This window comes from Onychomys torridus, chromosome 21 (assembly GCF_903995425.1).
Source record: "Onychomys torridus chromosome 21, mOncTor1.1, whole genome shotgun sequence".
Lineage (NCBI taxonomy): Eukaryota > Metazoa > Chordata > Mammalia > Rodentia > Cricetidae > Onychomys > Onychomys torridus.
Window position 1 is genome coordinate 2,219,225 of NC_050463.1, and position 21,276 is coordinate 2,240,500.

At 64.2% G+C, this 21,276-nt stretch overlaps 2 protein-coding genes across 4 annotated transcripts; both read left to right on the forward strand.

Moving 5' to 3' along the window:
* Positions 1-4,064: 4,064 nt before the first annotated feature.
* Positions 4,065-7,785, forward strand: LOC118571887. Its single transcript, XM_036171223.1, has 2 exons — positions 4,065-4,119; positions 6,813-7,785. Exon 2 carries the CDS (start codon positions 7,114-7,116, stop codon positions 7,783-7,785), a length of 672 nt encoding a protein of 223 aa, XP_036027116.1. The 5' UTR covers positions 4,065-4,119; positions 6,813-7,113.
* A 1,224-nt stretch (positions 7,786-9,009) lies between these two features.
* Zbtb7a (zinc finger and BTB domain containing 7A) lies at positions 9,010-21,183 on the forward strand. 3 transcript variants are annotated; one of them, XM_036170602.1, is made up of 3 exons: positions 9,010-9,565; positions 16,324-17,576; positions 19,750-21,183. In XM_036170602.1, exons 2-3 carry the CDS (start codon positions 16,339-16,341, stop codon positions 20,219-20,221), a joined length of 1,710 nt encoding a protein of 569 aa, XP_036026495.1. In that variant the 5' UTR covers positions 9,010-9,565; positions 16,324-16,338; the 3' UTR covers positions 20,222-21,183. The 3 variants fall into 3 exon arrangements, with proteins under 3 accessions (XP_036026495.1, XP_036026496.1, XP_036026494.1); XM_036170603.1 differs by having other exon boundaries at positions 9,543-9,603; XM_036170601.1 differs by lacking the exon at positions 9,010-9,565 and adding an exon at positions 10,567-10,945.
* The last annotated feature ends 93 nt before the right edge of the window (positions 21,184-21,276 follow it).

A 21,276-nucleotide genomic window follows, 5' to 3' on the forward strand; every position in this document is an offset into this window, starting at 1 on the left:
TGGTTTACATACATGGTGAACTCGGGTTAGCCTCGGCTACATGATAGAAAGCCAGAGAAGGGTTGTGTAATTGTCCAATCCCACTGTCAGTAGCCCTCAGGTAGCTAGCTCAGTGTGATAAACTGATGTCTGCCAGTTAGGGACATGGATGTATGCAGCTCTAGCCTGGGAATTCTTGGTACAGCTCCCTAGGCGCCTCCAAAGCCAATGATAGCCCTTAGCCAGTGCTCCCAAGTCTCCTGTGTCCAGACTCTGGCACCCAATGCAGTGTAGGTACACAGGCAGGACCATCTCGGAACCTGGGAGGTGGGCAGCAGCCCCACCCCACAGAACCCAGATGTGAATATCAGTGGCTTCCCAGAAGGCAGGCTGGCTGCTACCTCCCTTCTCCCTGCCCTGTCCTCCAGAGCAGGTGAGCCGCCTCTCAGGTGCCTGCGAATGGCTCAGGGCACAGATGCAGCCCATTCCTGGGTCACCATGGCTCCAGGGACCAGATGGCAGTGAGGCTCCGGTTTCTACCAGCTTCCCGGGAAGGGAGGGGCCTGTAGGGCCATTGGGTCTCTGGGGACAGAGGCAGGTGAGGGAGGAGCCTGCCTCACCGGGCGACCTGCCCAGTGCTGTCGCTTGTTCCCACACGGTGCCCACAAGTTGACTCTGGCTCACTGGACAGCTGGGGATATAAATGACGGAGTTCTGGTGGGATATCAAACTGAGGCCTCACAGTTCAGGACGCTGGGGGAAGGCTGGCACCCTGCCTGCCTTAGTTTCCCTGTTCTTAAAGATTAAAGGACACCGAGCATCGGTACCTCACACCTTTAATCCCAGCACTCAGGAGGCAGAGGCAGGAGGATCTCTCTGAATTCCAGGCCAGCCTGGTCTACAGAGCGAGATCCAGGAACCAAAACTACATAGAAACCCTGTCTTGAAAAACCAACAAACTATATACATTAAAGGACCTAGCTTCTGAGGGCAGAATCTTGGACCCAGCCAAGGTCCCATATAGCTCAGGTTGCCTTCCACCTAACTGTTGCTGAGGATGGCCTAGCAAACACCATGCCAGGTGTTGGGTATGGAACCCAGGGCCACCTCCTCCATACTAGACGACCACTAGCCACTGAGCAATAACCCTGCAAATCTTACCTTTTTGCTTGTTTTGAGAGAGTCTAGCCCAGGCTGGCCTCAAACTCACTGAGATTCACCTGCTTCTTCCTCCTGAGTGCTGGGATTAAAGGTGTGACCAGCCCTAAATTCTGTTTATTGTCCCCTGCTGCCTTTGTACCCCAAGAAGTAGGTGGCTGGGTTCCGTCAGCCCAGCCTGGAGCAGATGGAGCAGGAGTTGCAGGACCTGCTCCGTTTATGTCATGCTCCCCTCGGGAGCCTCAGCTCCCCTGACCTCACCCTGGCTCCCACAGCTCTGCTCTCCTCACGTTATGCAGCACAAATAATTGGGCCTCTTCTTCAGGGGACCCTAAAAAACAGGATCACTCTCTTGGAGCCTACAATGAGCCACAGATAGACTGCCCTGAGAGCCTAGGACGGTAGAATTCCCACATGAAAGCAGCTGGGACCTGGCATTGGTGGCACGCACCTTCCCAGCACCTGCAAGGTGGAGGAAGGAGTTCCCACACATCATCGGCTACATACTGAGCTGGAAGCTAGCCTTGGCTATACCTTACCTGGAGCTGGTGGGTAGGTGTTATGGTATGCATAATTAATCCCAGCACACAGGAGGCACAGGCAAGTGGATTCTGAATTGAGGCCAGCCTGGTCTACAGAATGAGTTCCAGGACAGCGAGAGCTAGCCACACTGGGTCAAAAGGTGTGGGAAATGGCGCCGGTCCTGGCTCTGAGATGGGCAGTGGCCTTGCAGCCCCAAGAGAAAGAGCCACCTCGATGGCCATTGATGCTGGCCTATAATTTCAGGGTTCGGGATACTGAGACAGAAGAATTGCCCTGAATTCTAGGCCAGGCTGGGCTGTGCAGAGAGTTCCTGTTTCAGAAAATAAACACAACAGGGATTGGTGAGTTGGCTCAGTCTGTGAAGTCCTTGCTTTGCAATCGTGGATCCTCAACACCCACATAAAAAGCCAGGCGTGGCAGCACACTCCTGAAACCCCAGTGCCATGGAGACTGAGGCAGGAGAACCCCTGTGCTCAGCAGCCAGGCTGCCTGAGGGAATCCCACATGCTGGCGTCTGTGCACACACAAGAAAAGAAACTAAGATAAATTGCTGCATGTCTGTCATCCATGTATGGACCCTGAATGTGACTGATGTGTAAGTCTACAGGTCATAGCCTCAGAATGGGTTTCTCCTGCGTCAGAACAATGTAGAATTTTCTTACAAAGACTCTGGCCCATGGGGGTGTCTCTAGGCAGCTGCCCTGTGCCTCCCTCTGGCCTGGGGAAGCTTGGGTTTTTTGGAGATCCTTTGCCTTTGTTTTTAGTGTGTGTGTGTGTGTGTGTGTGTGTGTGTGTGTGTGTGTGTGTGTCTGTGTGTCTGTGTGTGTGTGTGTGTGTGTGTGTGTACATATACGTGCAGTGCCTGCAGTGGCCAGAAGAGGGAGTCAGATCCCGGGAGCTGGAGTTGCAGGTGATTGTGAGCCCCTGATGTGAATCCTGGTAACCAAATTTGGGTCCTTGCAAGAGTTTCAAATGTCCTAACTGCTGGGCTATTCTTCAGCCCTAACCCCGTTTTCATTCACTCATTTATTATTTTAGTTATTTGTTGCTGTTTGGTTTATCATTTCCATTTATTTATTACAGGACAGCTCAGTCCCTTTACCATGTAGTGCTCAGAGTTTGAGCTTGGGTCCTCAAGCTCCTCACCTGCTTAGTCATCTCCACGGCCTCTTGGGGACTTGGCTTTTTACTACCCAGTCCCAGCTTCTCCTTGGGTTCCCCACACGTAGGAGACACGGGGATCCCCCTCCCTGTGTCATTGGCCTCAGCCTTTGCTTCTTCTGTTCTACCACATGGGGTCCTGTGACCCACCATGCAGGGAGGCCCATGGGGGCTCTCAGAGCCTCTGTTCCATGGGAGCTGGCCTCGCTGGGACCCAGGTCCAGTGGCCTGGAAGAAAATGGCAGAGAACGGGCAGCCCCACACCTCATGGTTGGGACTTCAAGGGAGGTGTGCTGTCTCAGATCAAGCCCACAAGAAAGAGCCGGAAGTGCAGGAGGAAACCCCAGCATGGTGTAGACCCAGCCCCCCTGCCGCGCCATGCTATCCCTCTTCCTCTTCCATCTCAGTGTGCCCCAGCCAGCAGCCCGTCTGTTCTCCCTTTAGCTGCTAGTCCTGCTGAGGGCCCTGGGGGAGGGGGTCAAACAGAGCCAGCCCAGCTAGGAGGGTCGGGGTTCTGTCTCCTGCACTGGACAGCTTTCTGTAGGTTTTGAGTACATCCTTATTTATTTAACTCACTCGTGCATTACAGGGGACCGACCACCCCAGTGCCTTAGCACGTGACGGCCCAGTACTGAGGAACGCCTCCAAGCTCATTTCTTGCATGTGAATGTACGTGTGCATTTTTATATATTTATTATCCTTGAGTTTTGGAGACAGGGTCTCACTGTGTAGCCCAGGCTGGCCTTGAACTCAGGGTGCCACCATCTTCATGTGGCTTCCGGGGCTTGCACTCTAGTCCCCAGGCTTGGCAGCAAGTGGCTTAACCTGCAGGTCATCTCCTGACCCTCCACCGCTCCCTGAACTTGACACTCACCCCAGGCTGGCCCGTCAGTCCCAGTCCCTCATGTCTCCCCTGCAGTGCTAGGCTTACAAGGGCAGGACTTTTCACCCCTCAGCCTTCTCTGTGTGTGCCGGGGATTTGAACTCAGGTGTTCTTGCTTGCATGTGCTGGGCGTGGGTGGTCGGGGCTTCCATCAGGGGTAACAGAATGTCCTGGAATCGTGGCTCGCGCCACCCTGAAGACGTGTGAAAATGTGTTGACTGAGTCCTGAGTGTTTAGAGAGTCAACAGTGAGCTCTCCTTCAGCAAAGCCCCGCCCACCTGCTCGGTGTCACCCTCGGCGGGCGGCGTGCCCTCCCCAGGTGGCCGTTGTCCTGTCACCTGACACAGCACCTGGCCAGGCGCGATCAGGCCCCACGGGGGCGCTAGGGCACCCAGGTACGTGGGTGTGTTGTCCCTGGCTGCCCGCCAGGCTTACTCAGGGGTGTGTCTGTCCCCAAGGCCGGGGGAGCAGGTAGGCAGGCCAGGCCCGGTCCTCACCAGCGGGAAAGGACGTGGGGGTGGGGCGCGGTGGGCGGGCCGAGCAAACACCGGGTCTAGGACGCAGGTGCCGAGTCCCTGGGGCGAGGTGCACAGTGTGTGTGTGTGTGTGTGTGTGTGTGTGTGTGTCCGTGTGTGTGTGTGTGTGTGTGTGTGTGCATGTGTGTGCCCGTTTGTGTGTCCGTGTGTGTGTGTGTGTCCCCGTGTGTGTGTCCCCGTGTGTGTGTGTGTGTGTGTGTGTGTCCGTGTGTGTGCCCGTGTGTGTGTGTGTGTGTGTGTCTGTGTGTGTTAGTGTGTCTTTGTGTGTGTCTGTGTGTTTTGAGTGTCTCAGTGTGTGAGTGTGAGTGTGTTTTGAGTCAGGGTCTCTCCCCAGGCAGAGAACAAGGCCGCGGGGCAGTCCTGAGCGTCGCGCATCCGGTGGACTCTGGACGAGAGTGTCCCCGGCCGGCCGGCAGGCTGGGGTGACCCACATCCTGTTCTGCTGGGTCGTCGCCCCGCCCCCGGCCGGGTGGGGACGGGCCACACTTCCTCGAAGCGCGGCTGGACGGGAGTCCTGGGCACGCCGGCCGCGCACGGGCGACCCTGGGCCTCGGGCGACAGGTCTCCGCTTCGGTGCCACGTGGGGAGAGCTTGACCTTGACCCCTTAACCTCGGGGCGGGGATGGGGCGGGGGGATGGGGGCCTGCACCTGCCGTCCCCTCCCGGGCGGGCGGTCGCTCCCTCCACGGCTTGAAACTGAAACCGCGGCCGCGAAATGAAACCGGAGCCGCGGCCCGCACGCGGGCGGGGACAGCGCGGCCGCCCACGTGGCAGGCCCCGGCGAGGGCGCTGCCCGGGCTGCCGCGGCGCTTCTCCTTGCAGGAGCCGGCGGGGACAACGGCCGCCCGGCGCCCGGGCCTGCACCGTCGGGGCGGCCCCACCACTGGGCCTCCCCAGCCCCACGGGCACGCCCGGCGGGAGAATTCCTGTTTCCTCTCCGGTGGGGCCGACACGCACGGTTGGGGAGGGCAGCGGAGACCCCGATTAGGGAAGGAACCAGGAAAAGAGACAAATCCGCAGCATGCAAGGCTCCAGTTAGACTCCAGCCAGCCCCCTCTGCACTGTGGACGCCCGCGGGCAGGACACAGGCTCGGCCGCATCTCGGGCCCTGGGTGCTGGGCACGGCCGAGGTGGAAGACAGCCCTCTCCAACGCTGTGGTAGCCCTCCCCCGCCCCGGGCTCTCACGTAGCCCAGGCTGGCTCAAATTCACCAGGTGGCCAGGATGACCTCCTGCCTCCCCTCCCCAGTTCCGGGAGACAGGCAGGTGCCACCACACCCCGCTTTGGTTTGAGTTTGACATCTGCCTGCTCTACAAAGTGAGCTCCAGGAGAGTGAGGCCCCCACGGTGCGACCCTGACCGAAAAGCAAACAAATAAGTAAGAGAGGGAGTGTTCCAGGGCCTGAGACAGTGGGCACAGCACTCACTGGACACCCCGGGCATTTGAGGTCATCCCCTGCTATGTGGTGAGCCCCAGGCCAGCCTGGGCTACGTAAGACCACCCTGTCTTTAAAAAATCCGGAGCTAACTCACGAAAGTCGCTCCCACTTCTGGTGGATCCCTGTGTCTGCTGGCGTCTGAGTCCCTCAGCAGCACCCACAGTGGTCTCGTCTCCAGGCTTTTGCCCCACAGTAAACTCAGTCCAGCCTCTGGGCCTCTGCTCAGGTTATTCTGAGTGCCCAGGGCCACCTTCCAGCCTGCAACTCTGCTCTCACACCGCCTGTGGTGCAGCTGCCTGCCTGGATGGATGACCATTTAAGAATCTTCGCCGGACAGGGTGGTCACGCCTTTGATTCCAGCAGAGCCAGGCGGATCTCTGTGAGTTCCAGGACCGCCAGGGCTGCACAGAGAAATCCTGTCTCGGAAAAAAAAAAAAAGAAAACCAAAACCAAAACCAAAACAACAGCAAAATAATAATAATAATAATAATAATAATAATAATAATAAAGCAACAAAACGTTAGTGCAACTAAGATATAAATCAGAGAGAGGGGGGCAGTGCTCAGGGTCTGTGGAACATCTAACTCCTTACTCAACTGCTAATTAACTTTGCAGCACTGTAGACAGACAGGGCCTGGAGCATGCTGTGCAAATGCTCTATTTCTGTAGTCCAGGCTGACCTGCCTCCACCTCCCAAGTGCTAGGGCGGCAGGCTGGGCCACCACCGTCCAGCCCCACTCCTTTTCTGTAATTGCTCACGAGTCAGAGGTTGTGGGTGCACCCACTAGGTGTGGAGGAAGCCAGGGTTCTGGGCCTGGAAGAGAAGCATTCTGGGAGCATCCTGGATGCACAAGGGGATTTTGAGGGGGATGCTGGGGGATGCATTCGCGCCTGCATGTCACCTACCCACACTGTTAGATTTAGATCTAGATTAGACGGCCCCCTCCCCAACTGGGTTTCTCTGTCTGTGCAGCCCCGGCTGTCCTGGATCTCACCCTGTAGACCAGGCTGGCCTCGAACTCGAACTCAGAGATCCCCCCAAGTGCTGGGACTAAAGGCGAGCGCTGCCACCAGATTCTATTTTAATTTATTTAAATTTTTTCTTTTATAAAAGGGTCTCCGCGGTGTAGTCCTCTATGGCCTAGGACTTGCTACGCTGACCAGGCTAGTCTCAGGAGTCTCGGAATCCTCTGGTCTCCACTTCCTCAGGATTAAAGTCGAGTGCTACGGCCCGACTTTACCTAATAATCTGTCATCCTACTGATTGCTGGGAGGCCCTGAAGGTTGCCCAGGCTAGCACTCTCCAGCCTTTTCCGCCAGTTCTCTGACACCCCGCTCCCCTACCCCGTGTGGTGGGGCCAGTGAGGTCCAGGCCCTGGACCCCTCCTTTCGGGCTCATCAGAAAACTGAGGGTGATGAGGTCTGCTGGGCTGTCCAGGCCCCTGGGGAGGGTCCAGCCTGTGGTGACAGCTGGACTTGCAAGACTGAATGAATTCAAGTCGTCCCTCGAAGTCCGCAGCCCCACTAAGCCCGGACCAGCACGGGGCTCTGGGGAAACCGAGGCAGGCGGGAGCAGCTTCAGCCCTGGGCGTGGGAAGTCGCTGAGAATTCCGGGCGCTGCCCCCGCCCCCTGCCGCCTGGCCCGAGCGGGGCGCCCGGAGTACCGGCTCCGTCCGTCCGTCCGTCCGTCCGTCCGCGGCCCAGGTTCCGGGTCCCCCACCCCGCCAGGCTCACGTGGCCGCCGCTCCTCTCACCTCCTTGGCTGGTGTCACTGCCTGGCCCCGGCTACCACTTCCCCTGTGGGACCTCCCGGGTTTCCCCTCAGAAGGCAACGCATCAGTACAACACGCCAGCGCAGTCTGCCGCGTGTTCCAGAGGCACTGCATGTTATTTCTGAGACGGTGTCACCACGTAGGTCCGCCTGTCCTGGATCTCGCTCTGCAGCCCAGGCTGGCCTCGAACTCACAGAGCTCCGCCTGCCGCTGCCTCCCGGTGCTGGGCGCCACCGCACCCAGCTGAACTATACTTTTAATTCGGTTTATAGAGCCGTGCTGGACACAGGGGGAGGGATCTGTGCTTTGATGTGAAAAGCAAAATAAACATCGGGACAGCCTTAAAAATACCCTTCATATTGATCGTTGTAATAATGAATGAAAAGCATCGCTAAGGAAGGACCCGGACGTTGGGAGGCCGACATCCCACGCGGCCCATCAGAAGGGGTGCAGAAGGGGAAACTGAGGCCCGGGGTTCGCTCTCACTCCCGCCCCACCCCCTCCCGCGAGCCGCGGACCCACAGCCAGGTCGTCCGGTGGCGGAGCCCGGACCCGGCGGGCCTGGTGAACCGGGATGTCGCTTGTCCCTCCTCCCTCCCCTCCCTCTCCGGACCTCTCCCACGACCAGAGGAAGTGGGAGAGAAGAGGACGCGGAGGTGAAAGGGGAAAACAAGAAACAAGCGGGGCTGGATCCCGCGCCCCTTCCCACCTCCGTCCGTCCGGCGCTGGGGTCGGGTCCCGGCGAGGGTCCGCGTCCACGCGCCCCTGCGCGGGGAGCTGGCCGGCTGCGGGGAAGATTACAAGGCCTGGAAAACAGCCGTCCCTCCCGGCCCTCGCCAACCCCTTCCCCGCGCTACGCCCCTGGCACAGCCGGGTGGAGGCGACTCTTTATGTAATCGCGGGGCGGCAGGTTTGCTAGCTGGCTGCAACGGTGAGGGAGGGACCCCCGAGCTCGGCTGCCACCTCGAGGCCCTGCAAGCCTTCCCTCGGGGTCCCCGGCACGGCTTCGGGCAAACCGAGTCCCAGATAGGGGCAGGCGGAGGCCCGACTCTCTGAAGCACCCTAGCTGTATTTGCAAACAGCTCCCCCTCCTCTGGGTCCTCCGCAGTCTGGGTAAACTGAGGCTGATGGTGGGGGTGGGGGCCCGGAGCGCAGATGTAGGCTGGTGTTGCTTGCAAACAGCCTTCCTCTTTCTCTCCTGGGTTGCTCGCACTTCTTGGGTAAACTGAGGCCCAGGGTGACAGTGTGGAAAGCCGGGAGCTCCGAGGCAACCTCCCCGTCCTTGTAACAGCCCTTCCTTCTCCGTCCAGTCCCTTGCAACACTTGGGGAAACTGAGGCCCAGGGGAGGGCGATGAGGGATCGCGCCCTCGCCCTGGTGGCCCGGGAGAGAGGTGTGGCGGCAGAGGGCCGTCGCTTCCTCGCCCTCCCCTCAGCTCCCGGGGCCAGCGCGCCCCCCACGCCCAGCAGCGGGTCCCCCGGGTGCGCACCGCGCTCCCGCCCCCGCTGCCAACCCGCCCCGCCCCGCCCGGGCGTCGGGGGCACAGCCCGCGCCCCCTGCACCCCGCCCTGCGCGCACAGGCCGGGGCTGTTTATCTGCGGCCCCCACCCCCTGCACCCGAGGGGCCCCTCTCGCCCGCCCCCAGCACCCCGGGGTGCTCCGGGCCGCAGATAAGCCGGCAGGCTGGCACGGCGCCGCGCACGGGGCGGAGAGGTCACGGGCTTGCCAGGGGAGGGGCCGATGGGCCGGGGCTGCGCCCCCCGCCCGTCCGGCACCCCCAAATCCCTAATCGCAGCCGGATCTACTCTCGCGGCGCAGCCCCGCGGGACGTGGCAAGAGCCGACCTGCAGAGCCTGTTCTGGCCGCGGCGGCCGGGGGGGCGGGCTGGGCGTGGGGGTGCCGGCGCTGCGGCACCTTTAAGACGAGGGAGGACCCCTCTTGCCCTCGGACAAACCAGGAAGGGAGTCGCGAGCATCATACGGGGCTTTGCGTACAGTACGGCTACTGTAGGGGCAGTGACGCCGCCGCCCGCCCGAGCGAGGTCCGCGCCGCGGGCAGCCCCGATCGCGCGTCCTCCGGGCCCGGGTCCCCGCGAGGTAAGCCGCCGGGCTGAAGGGGACCCTCTCCGGGAGAGGTGGGTTTTGTTTTCCTTTCTTTCCCTCTTTCTTTTTTTAATTTCCTTGCAGGGTGGGGACGCGGCCGGGGGCGCAGTGCGCACCCGGAGCGCCCGTACGGAGCGGAGACGGGCTCGAGGAGGGGTCCGCGGCGCCCCCGCAGCTCCGGGGCTCGGGAGGCCGGGGAGTGCCGGGCCACAGCCGGAGGCTAGTCGGGGGGGCTCCGCCCGGGTCCCTCCGGGGCGAAGGGCACGAGCCCGCGCCCGCTCCCCTCCTCCCGGCTGGGACTGCACGGCCTCGGGGCTCCCGGCGCGCGGGCCGGGGGGAGGGGAGCCGGGCCGCACCGAGGGCGGAGGTGGGGGCAGAGGGGCGCGTCGCGTGCTAAGTTTGCAATCGGGCCCGGGGCGCGCGCCGTTCCCCTTCCCGAGTGGTCGTGGGCAGGCGGGGCGGGCGGGGGGGCTGCCCGGGGCTGCGCGCAGACGTTGGAGTTGGCCAGGATGGAGCTCCATGGGGGAGGGGGGAGGGGGCTGAAAAAACAGGGAGGGGGGCTTTGCAAAAAAAAAAAAAAAAAGCTAGAGAGGCGGGGGGGGGAAGGGGGGGGGTGTCCGGGGGGCGGGCGCGGCCTCTCGCGGGCCTCCTGGGTCCTGTAGTTCTTTCTCTTAACTCCAGGGCTTGGTGTCTAGGAAGATGGTCAGGGAGTCTGAACTACGAATCCCAGAATGCCCCGCGATGGCGGCGGCTCAGGGCGGGGCGTTGCGGAGGAGGGGCGGTGAGCGGCGGGCCAGAGGGCCAATGGGAGGGAGAAGCCGTCCGGCGCGGCGGCAGCACGGGGGCGGAGCCTGCGTCAGGGCGGAGCCTGCGTCTAGGGGCGGGATCTCTCAGGAGGGGCGGAGCTTCTGCGGCTCCCTCGCTGGGGGCCGGTGGCGGTCCCGGCTTCCGGCTGCCGCCCCTCCCCTCCTGTTGTGTAACCGTCCCTAGCCCCCCCCCCCCTCCGATTCGATATTTTATTTTTTTTCCCTTTCCGTTTAGTTCCGGACGCTCCGGGACGAGGAGAAAGGTTCCTTCGCAAGACAGGACGTTCCCTCCCCGGGGGAGGGTGTGGTGTCGGGGGCCTCGGGGCTTCAGGCGAGGCCGGGGATGCGCGGCCTGGCGCGGGCCGGGCCGGGCGCGGGGGAGGTGACGGGCGGACCCAGATCCGGGGTAATTTGCATCGCCCTCCCCCCAGCCCGGGTGGGGATTGGCCGGGCGGCAGCGGAGGGTGGCGCGGGGCCGGGCTCAGCGTCGCCCGCCGGGGCTCGGAGCCGCCAGCCCGCCGCAGCCATCGTCACGGTCGCCGGGGCCCGCGCGCCGCCCGGGAAGGAGGTAGGAGCCGCGCGGCCTCGGGGCCGCCGTCCCTTCCCGTCCTCCTTCCCTGCCTCCCCCTCGCCGCCGTCGCCGCCACGTGCGCCCCCGCCGCGTCCCCACCTGGGCCTGGCACCCAGGGGTGCTGCTCCCTTGGTGGCGGAAGTGAGAGGGGAGATGGCTTCCCTAGTCCCCTCCTCTCCCTGCAAGCAGGCCTACTTAGCTCAGCACCCGTGAATGACTAAGCCCAGCACCCACGGGTGGCAGCCGGCGGGAACCCTGCGCCCCCCTGCAGCCGCAGCCGCCCGCCCCGGCCAGGGTGTCCGGCCTCCCCCAGGCTGGGCCCAGGGCGTCACCCCGGGCGGCCGCTCCCAGGCTGGGGAGGGGGCCCGGGCACCACGCCGCTCCCTCGCATTCGGCAGGGCTGTGGTGGGAGAGCGCCCGGGGACGCCTGCCGCCCCGGGGTCACCTCCTCACCCACACCTCTCCGGAGGGACTCCGGTGGCTCCCCCAGCTGGGCCCTGGCACCTCTCCGGGGCTGGGCTCGGGGCTCTGTTTACCGGCAGGCATCGCTGTGGAGACGGCCTGGGGGAGGGAGGCGGGAGGGAGGGGGCAGCCTGGGCTGCAAGAGAGGCAGGAAACAGGATCCAACGGGGACACTGAAATTTTAATTTGCCGGTCACTTTGGGGGTGGGGGGTATTTATTATTTAGTTGAGATTGGCGGTGGCAGAGGCCAGGCAGCTCCTGTCCCGGGAAGGGAGCCGTACACCTGGGGTCTCGGGTGTTTGGGGACACTGAGGCTCGCCCAGGAGAGCCCCGTGTGGCCCGGTGTGGGCACGCCTGCTGGGCAGCAGTGCCTGTCCTTGGTGGCTTTGGGGTGCATTCTGTCCTTTTCCCTGAGGCCCTGTGACCTATAGCTCGGTCCTTGTCACGTAGAAGGGAACCGAGGCTTGGGGTGGGCAGGTTCCCGGTGAGCCGGGGTCTTCGAGGGGCAGAGGGACATGGGCGGTACGGGGACAGACTCAAGGTCATGTCCCTAGTGGCCCTCCCTCTGAGTGTGAGGGTCTCCAGAAATCCCCTGATGTTCCAGGGGTGTCTCTCCCGAGAGCCCCGGAGGCTGGTGTCGGGGCCTGGATGCAGTGACTAACACCTGTCACCATCATGGGGACTTTGCCCAAGATGTCATTGAGCCCAGAGAGGGATAGCGAGATTCCAAGGTCACACAGCTGGAACCCTGGTCCTGCCCGCCCCCTGGTCCCATGCAGCTGCCACCCTGTGGGCTGGGCACCTGTGGGCTGTGTGTGTCTCGACCCCAAATCACGGTTCCCACAGTTCCACGCCTGGTCCCCGGTCCCCAAAGGCAGCCGAGCTGTGGTTTGTTCTGGTCATTCCAGGAGGGACCCGAATCACCTTCCCAGGGCCTGACATGAGGAGGGTCCGCAAGTGACTCCCCCATGAGGTTGCTCTGTCCTCTCGGGTTCCCTGGGGCCAGCGCAGGGCACCCCAGGGTCTGCTGGGAGCTGGGCATGGGTCTCTGCCACCTGAGGCTCCCTGGCCTTCCCACCTCAAGTGCCCCAGGCTCCTGACTCAAGGCTGAGGCAGGGCCTGCCACCCACCCAGGGGGGTCACATACCCCCCCCGCCGCCGCCTCAGTTTCCCTGACTGTCCTCTTCCCGACTTCCCACGGCCAACCTGGAACAGGTTTGGAGTGACTGGTGGGGGGGGGGGGGGGGGGGGGCTGAGGGGCCACGGCCCTGCCAGCCCCCTAGGGTGACGTTGCCCCTGGCTTGCACCCGGCCAGGGCCCCTGTGCCCTGAGCTCCCTGGGGGCTGTCGGGGGAGGGGAGAGGTGCCCTGGGAAGAACGGGTTAGGCAAGACAAGCCAGGTTCAAATTCCAGCTGGCTCTGTGGCCCTGGGCCTGTGTCCTCCCGTCTCTGATCAGGCCCCTGTGTGTTGAGGGAGGGGGCCCGGGTTCCAGACCCCTCCCAGCAGGGTCCCACGCACTCAGGCGGGACGAGCGTGGGTCAGCCCCTTCCTCCTCCACCCCAGGGTCCGGCCTCATTTCCCATCCACCATGTGGGATCTGGAGTGTGGCCTGAGGACCGGCCCTCCATCTGTCCCCTCAGCAGGTTGGGGCTGGGCCACTCAGTGGCCGTCCCCACCCACACCTTTCTGGTTTGACGGGAAACAGGCTGGGGCCCACCTTGAGTCAGGATGTGTCTGAGGGGAGGTGGCATGTTCTGCAGGCCCCCGGGCCACCCAGGGGCCTGGGGGCGGGGGTTGCAGGCGGCTCCGGGGGCAGGGGGGTCCTGCCAGGCCCCTGCAGACTTGCTCTTTGTGGGCATCCTGGGTAGCAGGTGCAGCCAGGCTGGGTTTGGGCAGGAGACTGGCTTGGTCGCCCCCAGCGGCAGGAACCTCACTGCCTCCACTTTGGGGAAGGTCTTCCACTTGAAGCTGGCCTAGGCCTCACTTCTGGCCTTCCTGGATGAGTAGCACTGTGAGCGTGGGAACAGGGTGGGCCTGGGCCCCACCCTGGAGCTGGGCTCCCCACAGGCCTGCCTGTCCCCGCCCCCACACGCACACACTTCCCACTGGGCCCGCTGCCTTCCTGCCTCTGTCCCTTTAAGGCCCCAGGCAGGAAGCCCCTCCCCACTATGGCAGTAAATGCACAGTAAGTGGCGGGGCCTACTTGAGCCCTGCCTGGCCCTCTGCTGCTGCCTAGTCGAGCTGGACGGTCGGCCAGGGGGCCACCCATGCGCCCCCACTGAATTCCTGTCCCATTAGACCAGGCCTGGGGACCCGGCCAGGCGGGCATTGGCACCAGGGCAGGGCGCTGTAACCCGTGGGGACCAACCTTGCAACATGGGCTGGGAGGGGGCGGGCGCGTGGGCCAGGGTCCTGGCAGGCTGCACCTGCACGCTGGGCTTGCTGTGTGACCTTGGGGCGGCTGCCCACCCTCTCTGGGCCTAGTGAAGGCGACTGTGAGGAGCCCCGTAGCCCCAAGGGTTGGTGGGCGCTGCTGCCGGGCTGGCTGTGTGGCCTTGGGCCACAGCTCTGTGCTTGCTGGCCAGAGTCCCCAAGGAAACTGAGGCCCAGAGGGGTGTGGCCTCTCGCAGGAGCTCATCCGGGAACCCTGGCAACCTAGGGTGGTAGGTGGGTGGGGTGGAATCTGACCCCTCATTAGCCGGCCGGGCCCCCAGGAATGTGCAGGAAGGTGGTGGGTGGCAACTTTTCTGCCCAGTCCCTTCCCAGAAGCCCCCTCTTCCTTCCTGAGGGTGGGACCTGGAGGCCAGCCCTACCCTTCACCTGTGTGGCCTTGGGGAGACCCCAGACTTAGCTGCCACCCCCAGCTTTGCTCAGGCTTGTCCCCACGCCTGAGCGCCCTTCCTCAGTCCCTGGGGCCTGCCTGGGTGCTGTGTGACCTTGGTTATGCGAGTTGTCTCTCGGAGCCTGTCAGGACTGGCGGGAAGATGGGGAGGAGAGTACCTGACCAGTTCCTGAACATGTAGAGAGGGCGGACTCATAGTCTGGAGAGTCGCTGCAGCAAGTAGTCCTGGGTTAGACCAGAGGTGGGACCAGCAGCTGTCCCCTGATACTGGGTGTGTCGGCCTGCCAGGTGGGTGGAGCAGGGTGTGGGCCCGGGTCTCTGGTTCATCTGACCTTACACTGTGACCCTACAGTATGGCCTGGCCCCAGGAGAGGGTGCCCCACCTCTCCAACCCAGAAGGGGCCTGCCAGGGCCTGCCCCTTGCCCGCCCGCCCGCCGACTCAGCACTGAACAGCCCCAGAAATCCCAGGGAGGCAGGCACAGGCAGGAGCTGTCGCGTGGGGACCCCGTAAGTGTTGGGGAGGTCCCCCTCAGGAGGGACGCAGCCCCGGAGCCAGGCAGCCCCGGCTCCTCCGTGGTTGACCGGTGAGGCCCAGTGTGGGTTCCCGGCACCCCGTGTGCCCCAGGAGCTCGGGCTGGGTCTCAGGGCCTGCTCCTCGCCTGAGGCCCCCGGAGGCCCAGGTGGTGCAGAGGCCTAGGGTGTGGCGAGCAGGTGGTGCTTGTTCCTGGAGAGAAGGCGGGTCAGGTGTCTGCAGGGGCCCTGGGACCCAGGAGCTCTGAGGAGGAGACAGGAGGACCTGCCCCATCTCTCTGGGCCCCAAGTCACCTTCCTCAGTGGGGGTGTGAGATGTGATACAGGCCTGGCCCAGCTACGACCCGCGGGCTGGAGCCTGGGCGCCTTCGTACTTAAAATAGGGCTTCGGCAGCCCCTGGCCCTGGAGCTCGGTGCCTGGTGGGAAGCCAGGGTGGCCGTGCCCAAGGCGACAGCCAGGCTGACTCACTTGGACTTTTTCCGGCCCCAGGGGCCTCTGGAGGCACACCTTTGAGCCATCCCCAAAGGGCCCTGGGTCACCCTGGCTGGGGGACATCTTTGGGGTCACGTGCCCCCTCCCTCCTAGTGGCGGGCTGTGGCGGGAGGGGACAGGCTGGTCTTGTCTGCCCACATGCTCCCCGAGGCCCAGGGCCAGACGGCAGATGGTAGCAGGGGGTGGAAGCCACCAATGGGGGCTCCTGGAGGCTTCCCAGGGCCGTGTCTGGCATAGGGTTCCCCCTATGGCCCCTAGTCCTGCAGTCACATCTGAGCCTCCCCTCCCCTGTGCAGGGGTGGGGGTGGGGGTTCTGCTCAAGCAGCTGGTGGGGCGGGAAGAGGGTGGGCGGCGGCCGAGGGGCACAAAGGACTCTGTGTCACCAGCCACTCTTGTGGGGAGAGACCCACCATGGACGGGGCCTCCCCCTCGAACCTCTGGGTGAGGGCCAGGCCAGGCAGGGGACAGGAGGGGCCCGGAGGCCGAGGAGGGCGAGGAGGGTACAACTTGGGCTCTGCCCCGCGGAGGACAACGTCCAGTGGCCCCTGGCCCTACGGTGGCAGGCAGGAGGTTCTGGAGGAATGCGGGCCTTGTTGGGTGGCGAAGGGCAGCCTGGCTCCCTGGAGAGGGCAGAGGGGTGGGGACAGCGCCAGAGGGTTGCACAAGGCCGTGGGCAGATGAGTCACAGCTTGGGGGGGGGCAGAGAAGAGGAGGGGTGGGGACGGGTGGGACAGTCCGACCCCCCCTGCTAGGCCCTCCAGGGATGGCTGCCCATTTGCCAGGTAGGGAGACTGAGGCCTGGCACATGCTAGGCACCTCCTGGGCAGCAGCGAGGTGGACTGGAGGCCTTGCCCCGCGTGGGGGCGTGGTCCGGGTGGTCGTTGGGTTTCCCGTGTTACTGGCTGGCCTGCGGGCGGGGCGTAAAGGGGGCACCCCGAGTGTACAGGTCCCGGGCAGGCCTGGCCTCACTGTGGGGCCGTGGGTGGGTGACTCCCCTCCCCAGACCCCATGGGGTCCCTGACAGCCGCCCCCCCCCCCCCTGCAGGTGTCGGCGCGGAAGATGGCTGGCGGCGTGGACGGCCCCATCGGGATCCCGTTCCCGGACCACAGCAGCGACATCCTGAGCGGCCTGAACGAGCAGCGGACGCAGGGGCTGCTGTGCGACGTGGTGATCCTGGTGGAGGGCCGCGAGTTCCCCACGCACCGCTCGGTGCTGGCCGCCTGCAGCCAGTACTTCAAGAAGCTGTTCACGTCGGGCGCCGTCGTGGACCAGCAGAACGTGTATGAGATCGACTTCGTGAGCGCCGAGGCACTGACGGCGCTCATGGACTTCGCCTACACCGCCACGCTCACGGTCAGCACGGCCAACGTGGGCGACATCCTGAGCGCCGCGCGGCTGCTGGAGATCCCGGCCGTGAGCCACGTGTGCGCAGACCTGCTGGAGCGCCAGATCCTGGCGGCCGACGACGCGGGCGACGCGGGCCAGCCCGACGGCGCGGGCCCCGCGGACCAGCGCAACCTGCTGCGCGCCAAGGAGTACCTGGAGTTCTTCCGCAGCAACCCCATGAACAGCCTGCCCGCCGCCGCCTTCCCGTGGTCTGGCTTCGCTGCGCCCGAGGACGACCTGGACGCCACCAAGGACGCCGTGGCCGCCGCCGTGGCCGCCGTGGCCGCCGGGGACTGCAACGGCTTGGACTTCTACGGCCCGGGGCCCCCGGCCGAGCGGCCCCCCGCGGGTGACGGGGACGAGGCCGACAGCGCCCCGGGGCTGTGGCCCGAGCGCGACGAGGATGCGCCCGCGGGGGGGCTCTTCCCGCCGCCCGCCGCGCCGCCGGCCACCACGCAGAACGGCCACTTCGGCCGCGCGGGGGCCGGGGAGGAGGAGGCGGCGTCGCTGTCCGAGGCGGCCCCCGAGCCCGGCGACTCCCCGGGGTTCCTGTCCGGCGCAGCCGAGGGCGAGGACGGCGACGCAGCCGACGTGGACGGGCTGGCGGCCAGCACGCTGCTGCAGCAGATGATGTCGTCGGTGGGCCGCGCGGGGGACAGCGACGAGGAGTCGCGCGCGGACGACAAGGGCGTCATGGACTACTACCTGAAGTACTTCAGCGGCGCCCACGAGGGCGACGTGTACCCGGCCTGGTCGCAGAAGGGCGAGAAGAAGATCCGGGCCAAGGCCTTCCAGAAGTGTCCCATCTGCGAGAAGGTGATCCAGGGCGCGGGCAAGCTGCCCCGCCACATCCGCACGCACACGGGCGAGAAACCTTACGAGTGCAACATCTGCAAGGTTCGATTTACCAGGTGAGCCGCGGGCGGCGGCGGGACACGGGTGGGGGGACGCGGGCGGCGGGCCCCGGCCTCCCCCAGCGTCTTCTGCCCCTGCCTCCAGAGTCGCCCCTGTCTTCTCCCACGCCAGAGAGGGCCCTCTGGTTCGTTAGGTGGGTCGCGGGCATCCATCAGCCTGCGGGGTGTTTGCTTTCTCTTTTTGGGGGAGATCAGTCGGGCCCGGAACTGGGGAGATCCTTCTGCCTCAGCCGCCTGCGTGCTGGGGAAAGCCGGTGTCACCACCCTGGGCTTCCCCAGCCAGTGTTTGTTAGGCACCTGTCGGGTGCAGGAATGCTGCTGTGGACACAAGGCCGCCAGCCAGGCTTCCCCAGACAGACAGACAGTTCAGTTAGCAGAGGCGCAAAGGCCCTGGGGCCGCTTAGCTTGCAGAGTCTGGATCCAAGTGTTAGGTGTGGACTGGACTGGGAAGGAGGCGTGGAGAGTTCAAGGATGGGCCAGGGGTGTTTGTGACTGGGTCTGAGGAGTCCAGAGGTGGCTCCTGAGCTGTATGGACCCAGGGCCGGCTAGACCTCTGTGTGTGTGTGTGGGGGGTGACTGGCAGGCAGGGGCGCAGCCAGGCCCAGTGACTCAGCGTTACCCCCTGCCCTGGGGTTCCCCCAGCCACGCCTACCAGGCTTGAAGAAAGAAGCCATTGTCCTAACTTCCTGGCCCCACCCGACCCCCTCCCCAGCACGGCCCCCTCCCCAGAGGGCAGGGGAGGAGGGTGCGGCCGAGCTCCGGTGCCCAGGAGTGCCAGGTGGGGACAAAGAGCACCGTGGAGGCGGCTGCTTCCCTGTGAGACAAGGCTGGGAGGCTCCTCCCCCAGGGGCGGCCTGGTGGCCATGGGCTCCGAGGGCCAGCACGGTGGCGGTCCCTTCTCACCTGCTGCACCCGGGCCCCACCCAAGCCCCGGGCTGGTTCTTCCTTCCCCTCAGAAACTGGAGTCCAGAGAGGGGTGCCTGGTGAGGTCGTTTCTCCGGTGACCTGCCCACTTACCCTTCCCTGGGGCCTTCCCACCCCCACCCCCCCCCCCCACCCGCCCCCTCCAGGCCGGGAGCCCAGGGGCCCCTGTGACTCACAGAGAACGTTGAGTAAGTCAGGCCTGTGGCAGCCGGGGCTATAATTACCCAGGCCGGGGCTTGGGGTGATGAAACTGGGGCTGCCTCCCACCCCCACCCTGCCTCTGTGTGGCCCCTGCCCTGCTGTGCAACCCCAGGCCAGCCAGTTTCCCCCTCTGAGCCTTCTGGGGAAATCTGTCCGCAGCTAGAACTTTAACCACTGGGGTGCCGGGTGGGCGGGGCCTGTGCAGGGGCAGCCTGGGTGCCCCTCTCGCAAGTATGGGGGGTTCCTCACCCACGTTCTCTTGGTGCAACTGAGGCAGAGACAAGGGTCTGACGCAGAGGACCAGTGGTCATGTCCTTCAGAGCAGCAGGGAGCTGTGGAGGGTGGAGGGAGCCAGGCCCCTGGGGACTGGCAAAGGCAGAGGGGCACCCGAAGTGGGGCCGTGGGGACTAAATGGCAGTTTGTCAGCCCTCATGATCAAAGAAGCTCTCAGGGTTGCCGGAGGATTGTGGGTCCCAGGCCAGCCTGGGTTCCATGGGGAGTGTGTGCCTCTGAACAGGACAGACCCAGAGCTGATGTCGCACCAGTCAGTGAGAGTTCCAGCCGGGTGAGAGAGGCGGACAGTGACTTTACCCAGGCAGGCCAGCCCCAGGCTAGTGGGCAGGATGGCGCGTCCCAGGCTCGTTCTCAGCAGTACAGGGCGGGGTGGCCTGGCTGGGACCACTGTCCTTCCGCGCATGTCTTGGGGATGTAGGAGTTTTGTTTGAGACAGGGTCTCTATGTGTAGCCCAGGCTGGGCTCCAGCTCACAGTGCTCCCGAGTGCTGGGTTAGAGGCGCGCCCTCCCGGGTGTGCACTCTTTGAGGACCGGAACACCCACGTAGTCCTGGGCGCCGCGCACCTGACATCCCGCGGGTGCCCGGTAAACCAGTGTCAGGGCGGGCACCGCCCCGCGGCCCCTGCTGCTGCGGCAGGACAAGGCGGCTTTCCGTTCCGTGGTTTCTGGGGTCGGACAGCCGTGCCCGGGGCGGGCTTTGGGGTGGTGCTGGGGTCTCCCGGTGCCCGCTGACCGTGCCCCCTCCCCCCAGGCAGGACAAACTGAAGGTTCACATGCGGAAGCACACGGGCGAGAAGCCGTACCTGTGCCAGCAGTGCGGCGCGGCCTTCGCGCACAACTACGACCTGAAGAACCACATGCGCGTGCACACGGGGCTGCGGCCCTACCAGTGCGACAGCTGCTGCAAGACCTTCGTGCGCTCCGACCACCTGCACAGACACCTCAAGAAGGACGGCTGCAACGGGGTCCCCTCGCGCCGCGGCCGCAAGCCCCGCGTGCGGGCCGTGCCCCCCGACGTCCCCGCCGGGGCCGCCGCGCCCCCCGGGCTCCCCGACACCCCGCGCAACGGCCAGGAGAAGCACTTTAAGGACGAGGAGGAGGACGAGGACGAGGCCAGCCCCGACGGCTCGGGCCGGCTGAATGTAGCGGGCGGCGGCGTGGGCGACGGCGGTGGCGCGGGTGGCCCCACGGTGGCCGCCCCCCAGGGTAACTTTGCAACCTGACTCTATCCAGAACAAAACAAAACAAACCAAAAAAACAAGACAAAACAAACTAAGAGAGAAGACACCACACCCACCCCAGCACCACAGCTGTCTGTCCAGACTCCTCCATCCACCCGCGCGGACCTGTGTGCGTGTACATATCCACGGCCGCCGCGCGCGCGCGCGCCTGCCTTTCTCAGATCCTTAGGACGCGGCCACCCGCTCCCGTGCCCCTCGCCCCGTCCGCGTGGGGTCCCGCGCGGGGCCCCGCCTGCTCCCGGCTGAGGTGAGGGTGATGGGACCCCAGGACGGGCGCCCGGCTCCCTGCTGGTTGGTTTCAGGGGTCTCAGACAGACCTTAAACGCTTTGTCCGCTGTGAGCGGACGTTAAAATGGTCCCCGGCTCCCCACCCTCCTTCCTCAGGGCACTTACTAAAGAGGGGGGTGACCCCGGCCTCCCTGCCCCCGCCCCCGTGGCCTCACACCTCTGCACACCCCTCCCTGGCCACCACTGACACACGTCTATTTATTCCCAAGCCTGGGTGGCCAGAGCTGGGATTCGGGGGGCCGCCGGGGTCCCGCCACCCTTTCACGGCACTTAACACCTGGCGGGGTCCTCAGGGCGACCCCCAACCCTCCTGTCTCCGCTAGCCCCGCCCCACCCCGTGTTCAGAGATTAAAAATTCGTCTTCACCCTGCGCCCCACTTTTTAAAGCACTTTTTAGATCTCTCCCCCTTTCCTCCTTACAGACAGTTTATATAGAGATATATAGAGAGATATATATAAAATATTCTTTCCCTCAGAGGAGCCGGCAGCAGTTTGTTGGGGGGCGTAGCCAAGATTGGGGAACCCCAGGGACTCAGGCAGGGACAGGGTAGGGAGCAAGAGAGGCCACAGCTTAATGTCACAAACAGCAATAAAACCCCAAGATTTTACTAAACACGAAGGGAGAACACAAAAACTTTAAAAAAACAAAAAAAAAACAGCAAAAGCGGTGACAGCCAGGTGGGGATCTTGGCACTTTGTAACTGAACGGGTACTTTTCCTTCTTAAGAAATGTTTACAGTTGCACCCAG